The sequence below is a fragment of the Polypterus senegalus genome, chromosome 6 (assembly GCF_016835505.1).
Source record: "Polypterus senegalus isolate Bchr_013 chromosome 6, ASM1683550v1, whole genome shotgun sequence".
NCBI lineage: Eukaryota > Metazoa > Chordata > Cladistia > Polypteriformes > Polypteridae > Polypterus > Polypterus senegalus.
In genome coordinates, this window is record NC_053159.1 from 177,989,129 (window position 1) to 178,000,902 (window position 11,774).

The following is an 11,774-nucleotide window of genomic DNA, read 5'->3' on the forward strand; positions in this document are numbered from 1 at the left end:
TCAGGGTAAATTGACCTTGTTGTTTTTCAGGTCAGCCTCTTGTATAATACTTAGATTTTACCAGATCTGCATATGTGTGAAGAGTGCTCCAAATATTCCACTTTAACTGTGCAAAATGTCACGATGGCAGTTCATTAAACCCAAAGACATTGATGCAAATGAGCAAATCTAGGGAAACATGGTTTAACTATGATGAATTTAAGGGGGAAATTATTGAGCCAAGTTGCCACTGGACCTAGCCAGGAGGTGTCTACTTCAAAGCTGCTGTTTTCCAGGTGAGGGAGCAACAGAAGTGAAACTGAAGGCATATGACGCGTATTTAGTGGAAACTCTAAGCAAAAATAAGGTTGTGTTAAAGTGTGTCTCTAAATCGTTTGTTCTGCAAGATGGAAGCCTATGCTTTTTAACATTGTGTGAACAAGCAAATTCCGGCAAGTTTCTCGAGTTCTACCTTTGGAAGAAGCTAGTAGTGGATCCATTTTAGATAAGTATTAAGATACAGTCAAAATTTTATCTGCAATATTAATATCAATTGAACTGACTTGTATTTCTACTAAGGCTCAGCCTGTGAAATGAATTCAGTTCATATTTGCTAGTGTTGCCGTTAACTTGCAAGAATAATCTGTTTAATTATAATATAGGGTATGCCTTTGGTGCTAGCTTTGAAAATTCTGGGTTTCAAAATATAGTAGTTTCCTAAGGATTTGACAACCAAACAAAGTCAGCATGAAACATACTAAGGTGTATATACAAGTTCAAATGCCAGTCCCCTAGACCAGTGGTTCCCAAACTGTGGTACGCGGAGCCTTTTCAGGCGGTACGCATCGCGGTCCCTAAAATTTAATTTATCTCTGCAAAACCCTTTATGACAAGCCTGTTGTGAGCAAAAACCAATGAAACTGTTTAAATACAATAATACGTGGATTCACAAATTTAGTGTGGTGTGAAATTTCGTCATCTGAATAAATAAAACCTATTATTCGAATCAGTATTTAGTTCATTTAATGCTACCATAATTCCGTTTCGCGGAAGTCAACTTCTACTTCTTCACTGTTTGAGCTTTTGGTCACTTAATGAAAGCACAACGCAGACACTTTTTAGTCTTCGGTAACTCTGCCTCACAGAAACCGCTCGTGTTTGTTGTTATACGTGCACTGCCGCTGTATCACATCGTAGTCACTAGATCTAAGCACAAAGCCGATACCATTTCGTCTTCGGTAACTGCGTCACATACAGGCCGGATTTAGTTTCGGGGCGGAATTTATCAATTTATGTACATGCACAAATTTTTTTCATTCATTTTCTGCATGATTTCTTCCAATTCTTTAACTTTTATTCAGATTTCAGGGCGGTCTAGAGCCGAACTCCCCCTTACAGCTCTAACTCTCCCTTTCAACAAGGTGCGGGTGGTACGCAATGCAACTCACTTAACCTCAGGTGGTACTTGACGTCCACAAGTTTGGGAACCCCAGCCCTAGACTGCTGTGGAAGTCATTGTGCAACCTCCCTACACATGCTTAGGTATTTTACATGTACTGTAGTTAAGTTAATGTTTTTATAAAGTAATTAATACTATTTGCCCAAAATGTCATAAAGCAAAATCTTTCAGAACTAAAATGCAGATTATAAAGATGGTAGAAGTTTGAGGGGAAAAGTGCTATGCTGCAGTGTGCGCCTGCACGTGAAAGGAGCCAGTGGAGAACACTTACTCGCAAACATTCTGGAGGCGCCTCTCCCCTGCTAAAATTTGCCGTACTAGGTGCATGGCCACTGGAAAGTGTCCTTGAGGACCTGGCTTGGTTCGGCGTTACGGAAAGTGAGAACATCAAATGAGATGTGAGGTGGTACAGGCAGTGAGGCATGGAAGGAGCCACAGTACACCAGGGCAGTGGCAGGCGTCACAATTTGTAAAGTGCCTTCCACCATGTGTGGGACAAAGACCCATTTTTCCTTGATTTACCCCTCCGTTTCACAGTTTAAAATTACAAATCAAACAATTCAGATGTGATTAAAGTCCACATTGCAGGCTTTCATTTGAGGGGGTTAGCATACGTTTGCATCACACTATGTAGAAACGACAATGCTTTTTTGACATACCCAAACCCCCATTTCAGGGCACAATAATGTTTGCAATGCAGTGAAATGGTAAGCAGAGGTTTAAATTTAAAGCAAGGGACCAGCCGCCTTCCTCGGGTTTACGGCCCGCAGGGTGCGCCTCACTTCATGTTCCTCCAGATTGATGATGGTACTACAGTGGGCTGTGTGGTGTTGCCGTGCCTCTAAAGCATCCGGTGCAGTGACCTCAAAACGGGTGAAGAAGATGTTCAGCTCCTCTGCCAGTACTAGGTCACCTTCAGCAGCGCCTAGGTTGGTCTTGTAGTTCATCAGCTTCTGGACACCCTGCCACACAAGCCGGCTGTTCTTGCTTTCCAGGTGGTTCTCAATTCTCCTCCTGTAATCCGCCTTGGCCTCCCTGATGCCTCTTTTCAGGTTGGCTCTCGTCATACTGTAGTGGTCCCTGTTACCGGACCTGAAGGCGTTATTCCTCTCCTTTAACAGCTGCCGGACTTCCCGGGTCATCCAGGGCTTTTGGTTGGGGTAAGCCCGGATATGTTTGTCCACTGTGACAGTGTCTATGCAGTGTTTGATGTAACAGAGGACACTGTCCGTGAATATTTCCAGGTCTTGATGTTCGAAGATGTTCCAGTTGGTTTTATCAAAGCAATCCTGCAGCTGTTGAGAGGCACCCTCTGGCCATGTAGTAACAGTCTTTGTGATGGCCGACGCGGTTTTCCTGATGGTGGCATATACAGGAATTAGGAGCAGGGACAAATGGTCAGACTGGCCCAGGTGTGGTAGAGGTCTGGCCCTGTAGCCCTTCTTGATGTTTGAGTAAACTTTGTCCAGAGTGTTATCACCCCTGGTGGCACACTTTACTTGCTGGTGGAAATTAGGGATTACTGTTTTTAAATCTGCATGATTAAAATCCCCAGCTATGATGTGTACAGCGTCCGGGTATTTGCTCAGTTTGTTGCTAATGTTTGTATGCAGAAGTGTTATCGCCACGTTAGCATTAGCATCTGGTGGTATGTAAACCGCTGTTATTATGATGACGGTGAACTCCCTTGGAAGGTAGATGGGCCTGCATTTAACAGTCAGATATTCTATGTCCGGTGAACAGTGACAGTTTGTGATCACTGCGTTAGTAGACCAACTGTTATTCACATACAAGCAGATTCCCCCTCCTTTTCTCTTACCGGAGTCCTCAGTTCGGTCCTGGCGCTGTGCGGTGTAGCCTGCTAGCTCAGTAGCCGAGTCCGGAATGGATTGATGCAGCCAGGACTCGGTGATCAGAAGGATGCATGAGTCTTTGATGTGGTTATTCGCTGTTATTTGTAACCTTAGCTCGTCCATCTTGTTCGCCAGGGCTCTGGCATTCGAGAGGAATAGACTAGGGAGCGGTGGTCTAAGTGGCTGCCTCCTTAGCCTGGTTAGCACGCCAGCCCGGCAGCCTCGCTTCCTCCTTCTCTCTCGACGCCGCCTGCGCCTCCTCCCCGCCGGGATAGTAATCCACAGAGCGCCCGGTCTCCTCGCTATTTCCTCCGGTATTTTGTGCAAGCGGATAAATTCGATAGTCACACTCACACGGTAACTCACTCCGATCTTAAGGAGATCATTTCGGCTGAAGATGTTATTCGCTTGACTGACTGTACACAAAACAAAGCACAAGACGTACAAAAACATCCAAACACAACACCGACTAGTGGGACACCGAGCTGCTGCAACTACGTGCGCCGCCATTAACCCGCTTTACCAAGGCTTCATTCATTGTTGGAACTTGTCATGAGTAGGGTATGAGGAGTCTTTCAAGATGTTTTCTGCTTTCCGGAGGCAGCGAGAGCTGTGCAGTTCATCCAGAGTGGGTAAAGAACAGCCAATGATCTGCTGGGCAGCCTGTACGATCTGCTGAAGTGTTTTCCTTTGCGCTGTTGTGCAGCTGGAAAATCCCATGCAGAGGCAGTAGCACAGGATACTTTTGAGAGTAAATCAAAGTGTCAGTGAGTATAATGGTGTCCTACACAATCCAAAGGCAATTGGAAACTAGAAGAAACTTGGATAGTAAGAGATCTGGCAGACCAAACGTCACCAGCCAATCGGAAGACAAGTTTCTGAGGATCACCAGCTTATGTGATCACAGGCGCCTCATAGCACAAGAGCTTCAACAGTGCTCTCACCGCTTAACAGTGCAGGTCGACAAAAGCAAGTGTCAGTTTCTACTGTGAAGAGGAGACTTGGTGCTGCAGGTTTGACAGGGCAAGTGGCAGTAAGAAAGCCATTCCTTAAAGGACAATACAGGGCCTTGAAATACTGGCTGAGGACTACTGCAGATGGTTGAAAGGAAAGCAACTTACAAGCACAACATATTTGTGGGAACTTCTGCAACAGTGTTGGGTAGATCTTTCTGACCAGTATTTGATTTCCCTTATAGAAAGAATGCCACTGTGTGGCTGTTACTTCAGCAAAATGTGGCTACTTTGATGAATCAAAAATTTGAATAAGACTTTGTACACTTGATGATTCATTGTGCTGTGCCTTGATTTCATGAAAAATTAAGACATTTAGCAGAGTGCATTTCCATAAAACCTGAAAAAACTGAGGTGTTCTAAAACCTTTAACTGGTAATGTATATATTTTTTTTCTTCTCTCCTTATACATCAAGTGACTTGTTCAGAGTCACATTGTGATTTAATTATCAATTTAAATCTGAAACCTATTTTGCACACTACATCCCTGCTCAATATTTTGCTGCTTGTACAATTTTCTCTTTTAAACTGAAAAAAATAAAGTTCTAGAGCGCATACAGTGAGTGCAGTGCTGGCAGAATTTATTTACAGAAGCACAGTGGAGGCACCAATAACTCCTGCTGTTAGGAATCTTGAAAGTGTCAAGAAAAACATCCTTTCGAATGTGTATCCATCTTGAGCAAGTCCTTTTGTTGGTTCTGCCAATTGGCAAGGGCTGCTTCTAAATTAGTCAGAGACGTGACCTCATGGAAATGCTTTTTGTAGTCCAGCTCAGTTTATAGCATGGTAAAGCATCGCCAGTCTCTTGTTTCTAAACGATGCTTTTATAGTGGCAATCAATATTTGTCTCTGTGTTTGTTTTAAGAAAGGCTGGATAATTTTTATTTTTCAAATTGACACCTGCTTTTAAACACCACAGTTGCTGTTACTACTTACTCATGTAATGTTAAGCTGCCTTTTCCATGATGTGGATGTTCACTTAATCAAAACATTGGAGCAGTAGTGTACGGAATTTTAATAGGTAGGTGAAGGTGTAAGGCACACACAGCCTTTGACAGTGTCTGAGTGGATATTTAGGATTTTAATATATGGAGAGAGGAACTTCATTTAAAGTTAAGATGAATGCTAGGAGGGTTTAGAATGGTTAGTTTGCTTCAAACGTCTTGGTTCGTTCACAGTTTATTTAATTTCAACCTTTCGTAGTGTTTCCCTGTTTATTACATGTGGAATATGTGGATGTATGACTGCACTGTATGTGATGGCCCTGTCCCATCTAGACAAAAGAGTGACTTATACTAGTATACTTTTCATTGACTTCAGTACACTGTCATCCCCGAGAAGCTCATGAGAAAGTTGGGACACTAGTCTATAACGTGTTCCTATGCAACTGGATCCTGGATTTCCTGACAGAAAGACCTAAGAGAGTCCATGTTGGAAACGCCATCTCCAGTAACATCATGCTGAGCACTGGTGCCCCCCAGGCTGTGTACTCAGCCCTCTTCTGTGGACTCTGCTGATTCACAATTGCACACTAATTAACTTTGTTGATGACACATCAATACTGGGTCTCATCAGCAATGGAGATGATTCAGCTTACAGAATGGATGTATGACAATTGGTGGACACGTGCAAGTGCAACGATCTGTCCCTAAATTGTGAACAAGACGAAAGAGATGATTGTTGACTTCAGGAAGGCCCAATTTATTCACACCCCGCTGTACATCGAGGCCTCCGCAGTGAAAGTTGGTGAAGAGCACTTGACAGCTGAACTTACTTGGACAATTAACACCACCTCCATAGACGAAAACGTGGCAGTGTCTTCGCTTTCTTTGGCAGCTGAAGAAGACAAGCCTACCTCCACCCATTCTTACCACATTCTACACGGGCACCATCAAGAGTCTGTCTCTGGTCGTGAGGTCCTACAATGCATAGTTAGCACTGCAGAAAAAGATCAGTGGGACCTCTCTTCCCTCCATTAAAGACCTCTTTACAAAACGTTGCATCTGCGAAGACTATAACGTTATGAAGCACCACTTCCACTCTTCCCGTGGTGTCTCTCTTTGATTTCTATCTTGCAGAAGAATCTGTAGCATCCAAACCAGTTCTGCTCCCTTGGCTGGCTGGACTCTGAACTCTGCTGCCATCCTGCCCTTAGATCTGCTTCTAGCAGCTTATTAATATGCAGTACATTTGTTACTATTGTTGTTTGTTTTTTTATTATATTGTTGTTGCTGTTGATTTCTTTATTTATTGCTATCTATTTCAAATAATCTATTCACTTACTGATTATTTATTTTCTTTACCCGTATTACACTTCTTCTATATGTGTATACCGTGTATATGTTGCACTGTGGGCCTGGTAAGCGTTAATATTTTAGACCACTGTACGCTGCAATAAGGTGTATTGACAGCAAAGCCACTTGACTTTACTCCCAGGCACAACTGCCATCTTGCTGAATCATGCTTAATGTGAGGCTTTACATGATGTACGTGTTAGTTTGTGGTTGGACTAGATGTGAGATTACATGAAGAGTGACCATCAATGCCTATGTGTGGCATAAATATCAGGATTAAATACATGACCCTTAACTGACAGGTTTTTTTTTTTTCTATGTTGTAAAAATAGCTGGTTACAGATGGCATTTCAAACTAAGTGTAGTGGAGAACTGTACTCTGTTATTTACTGAGTGGTAATTACTGTCTGAAATGTTGCTGCTGTAGTAATTATAGAGCACTTTGTTACTTCACTGGCTGTGAAAAGACATCACAGTGTATTCATTGGTTTTTAAGCTTCAGCTGTGTCATGGATGCATATCATTCTTCAAATAGTGTACGTAGTGATGGAAGAAAGAAACTGTTAACCACAACAGTAAGGTGACTGTGTTCATTTGAACATGGAGAAAAACACAAGCAGTATGGCCTAATGGTTAAGGTCAGACTGCAAACCACAGTTACCTTCTGAATCCACACCTCTGCCTTGCTGCCACCTTGTGCAAATCATCAACTTGGTTAAGGTTTTACATTGTGGAAATATGGAAACCATGCCCAATAGTGTGTCCGCTCCCATGGACCCTGTATGTTATAAGTGGGGCTATTTATTAAATAAAAAAAAAAAATCACAAAGGACAGATTCTATCCTATTCTCTACATATTTTTTGACCAAATCTTTGTGGAAACCTAGAAACAATTACCTTCATCTGCATTTACATTTTACAAAAAAAAAAAAATATATATATATATATCTATATATATATATATATATATATATATATATATATATATATATATATATGTGCTGTGTAAATGCAGTTGTATGAAAACATTTGGGCACCCCTTCTCAAATTGCAGATTTTATTTAATCTCTAAAGCCAATGTCACATTACATGCCTTCTGGTCATTGGATATGTCAGATTTGATGACTGCAGTTGCTAATGTTGTCGCTTAACAATGTTAACTTACACGACTGAAAGTCACATTTAGTGTCTGAGTACCTACCTTTCAACACAGCTGTGCTTGCCCTTTTTTGTAATAGCCAATAACGTGCTGCCTTATGGAGCTAGTGCTGTATGAAGGATTATAAAACGGTATATAAAACATGAGACATCAGACAGACGAGCTTCTCTAATGTTTGAGGTCCACGTGAGATGCACTGTACTTGTGGATGAGCACTCATTGGTTGTCAGCTCTCATAAACACAGAGGCGCCTGTTTGACTAAAGAAGAAATCAAGTTACATTTTTTGGGATGCAAGTCATGCAGTAGTTTTACCGAGTCACAGGGTACGTCGCACTGTGACTGCCTCATAAATGAAGGGTATGACTGAAAATTGTAGAAAAGTCACATAATGTGACATGATCTTAATGAAAAGAAAAAGCAACCTGCGCATTTCTGCATATTTTAACGCCCAATTACTATTTATTTACTGAGGAGATTTATAAATATAAAAGTGACTGTGGGGACTCTTAACACTTGCATAAATGTTGACCAAATATATTCTAAGTGGTCAAGTTAGAATTCTTTCCTAACTTACTACCTATCTGCATGTTTGTTGTTTTTACTGAGTTGATAGACGGTACATTCAGAAAGTATTCAGACTCTCTCACTTTTCTTCACGTTGTTTCTGTCTTGTGCTAAAATCTTTTAAATTTATTTTTTCCCCTTAACAGTCCACACCCCAGAATGAAAAATTGGAAACAGGATTGTAAATATTTTTGCTAGTATAATTATAATTAAAAAAACTGTCTATGCTTCTTGTGATGTGGCCAATCCACCTTCATCTTCTTCTCATCGCAATGGTGGCCATACTTTCTTGATGACATACTGAGATCCATATAGAAGAGGTGAGAAGACCCAGCTCGGCTGCATTCTTAGCTTAGTGTTGGTACTGTACTGTGGAGATTTCCACACATTGGTGACACTCTTTGCTATGCACAGCCTGCTCTGGGTGTCATTTCCTGCTCCTACTTCATATCTTCCTATGTTGCCCAGATAATTGAAAGCGTCAGCCATAGGTTAGTTTTCTCCATCAACCTTAAGAGGTGTTGGGCTGTCCACATTAAGTGTCATGACCTCATTCTTGTTCTGGCTGATCTGCATTTCCACCTTCTGTGCAAATATACTGAGATGGTTTGTTTTTTCTTGTATATTGTATTGCATATGCTACAGCAAGGCAAGGTCAGCATCAAAATCAAGGTCTTCAAGCGTGTGAAAGATCACCCACCTTAAATACCTCTCGAAATGTCCTCATTTGTGCATCACATTACTCGGTCAATGACTTGGCTGAAGCTCAAAGCAGACATCACACAGCTTTGCCTAAGCCCAGTCGTCACTTCATGGCAAATATCACTGTTGCTTAAACCAACAAATACTTCCTATTAAATTGGTTTATTGATATATTATCTTTCAAAATCTTAATAGTTGTGTTTTTTTATATATACATATAAACACTTTACCTCTGCAGTTTTTGAAATGAATAGAAACCACTAATGTCAGGAAAAAGTTGACTGCGAGTTACCCTGCAAGCAGTAAACCTTCTAAAACTGCAGAAAAAGCTGATGATCTTTAACTTCTTGCTTTTTAGAATTATCAGCATTCCAACGAGAGCACTGGAGGAAAACGATGACAAACATCAAGTCTTGTGGAGTTCATTTATTATCCTAAGTCAGTCTGGCAGGCAGGCAGGCTTGCTTTTTTTAGTTACACTATTGCTGATTCCTTCCGCTTTATCTCACAAGTGCTTTTTATGTTGTAAAAGTCACATGCGACTGTTTTCTTTGCAGTTGTCTATTCAGCAGTTTTATTTATTTAAGGTTATGCTTGTTTGTGAAGAGATGATGATCTGTTTTGGAATTTATGGCCAGCCATCATATTCTCTGTATACTGCCTACTCTGGGTTAGTATTGAGGGTCAGCTGTGCATTTTGAGAAATTCAGACCTGTCATATATTGTGACATTTCCAGCAGCTCCGTATATGACTTTATCTTTTTACCTTTTTATCTCTATTTTTCTCTATTTCACTGATCACTTCTACCACTTTCTTTTATGTGGATTTAATTTAATATTCTTTCTTTGTATCAGTATACTGCTGCTGGATTATGTGAATTTCCCCTTGGGATTAATAAAGTGTCTGTCTGTCTGTCTGTCTGTCCATTCCGTCCATCCATAGGAGAGCCATTGGTATAGATGGGTAAAAAAGGGACTTCTGTGAAGTAAAATGGCCAACAATGGCAGAGCAAAGGCCTACAGCAAGAGCATTATGGTGAATGCACAGAGTATTACCAAATAGAGAGGAAGGTTAATATAGATCTGAGGGAGTTGGTACATTACATTACTTTAATGAAGTTTGCTGCAGTAAGTTTAATAAAATTCACTGTTTAATGCATGTGTGTGCAGGGTACGTCACAAACTCTGTAAAGGGGATGTGCATTTCAGTATATTGTGATGCGTGGGATACACTGTCCCCAGTGAGACGCAAACACACTGTGACAGTGAGATGTAATATGGGTGTTTTTGGTAAATATTCATAAAATATGATACTAAAGTACAGAATGCCAGCTTTATGGGCAATGTTTTACATATAAGATAAATAATATTGGGGGGTAATTACATTTCTTGTGTTTAGTCGCCCAGTTCCGGCTGATCAAGAGGTGACAGGTGACTCTTAACTGCTCAGGTGGTCCCTAAATTGCCAGCACATGAAAGAGCTCAGGGTGTGAAGGGTTGTCATTGAAGTTTGTATTTGGAGTTTGATGTTGAAATCAAAGAAAAAAAAGATGGAAAGTAGAGAACTGTTTATGACAGAAAAGCAAATAATGATTAGGACTATTGGTAAACAAGTAGGCACCCTAAAATCAGCAGTACATGGAATATTTTGAAAAGACAGGCAGAAAGAAATAGCTGGAGGTGTAAGCAATTTGTAACAAGCAGGCCATTCCAGAAAGACCACAGCAGCTGAGAGCACAGGAATAAGACAGGCTACAGGGTGCAGGGGTGCAATTGTAATTGCAAAACATCAACGAGAAGAAATATAAAAGTAATGCAAACCTCTCTTCAGCACCCATGAACTTAAAGGATACACAGGAAGGAAAGAAAGAAATACAAAGATGAGGCAGGAGGGTTCTGGAGCAAAGTTTTATGGACCGATGAGGTCAACAGTAACCTTTACCAGAATGGTGGGAAGGTAAAAGAAAGAGAGGAACTGCAAATGATAATAAGCATACCATCTGATCTGTGTAACATGGAAGAGAAAGCATCGCAGCTTGGGCATGCATGGGAGCTTCTCGAACTGGTTTTCTGGACTTTATTAATGATGTAAATGATGATAGTAGCAGCAGAATGAATTCTGTTGTTAAAAACATCTCGGAAACCAAGTCTCATGCTGGGTTTTGCCTTTTTGAATTGAAGACTGGACTCTTGACCAATAAATGATGGAGAGAAGCAGATCATCAATTCAAAACGTCAACCCCATGTGGCACACATTCATCGTTAAGACGGCTTTTCATCTACGATTTTGGATATTCTTGGCGCAGTTGTTGAAAGAGCAAGTCTTGTGTCGTCGTCTTTGGGAACTTCTCAAGATCTTCACGACTTTGGCTTTTTTAACTCTCTCAGTAGGCGATTGGGAATCTCTGCTGTATTTGATATCAAATTGTAATACTTAGTATTGCATTGAAGTTAGAAATTTTAGTATCATGACAACCCTGCTTTGTACAGTATTATAAACTAAGAAAAGTCTATAAATGGAATGATGGATGCTTTGTTTTGGTTTTTTTCCAACCTGAACGGATCATACATTTGAGTTTAACTGATCTGCAGGACTTTATTTTTAAAAGATTTATTTCTCTGTAGATAATCTCCACCTCATAAGTTGTGATCTTTTTGTCATTTCAGGTACATGCAAAGCCTGCAAGAAATCCTTGATTTTAAAGATAAAAGTGGAGAAGATGAAAAAGTAATCTATGAGTAAGTATAT

At 40.7% G+C, this 11,774-nt stretch overlaps 1 protein-coding gene across 1 annotated transcript in view; it reads left to right on the plus strand.

Annotated features, from left to right (window-relative positions):
• Positions 1 to 11,774, plus strand: part of pdk1 (pyruvate dehydrogenase kinase, isozyme 1) — a 50,539-nt gene that overhangs the window by 24,215 nt on the left and 14,550 nt on the right. Inside the window, exon 3 of the mRNA XM_039755096.1 lies at positions 11,693 to 11,764. Within this exon, the coding sequence (XP_039611030.1) occupies positions 11,693 to 11,764 (72 nt within the window). The remainder of the gene's footprint in view (positions 1 to 11,692; positions 11,765 to 11,774) is intronic.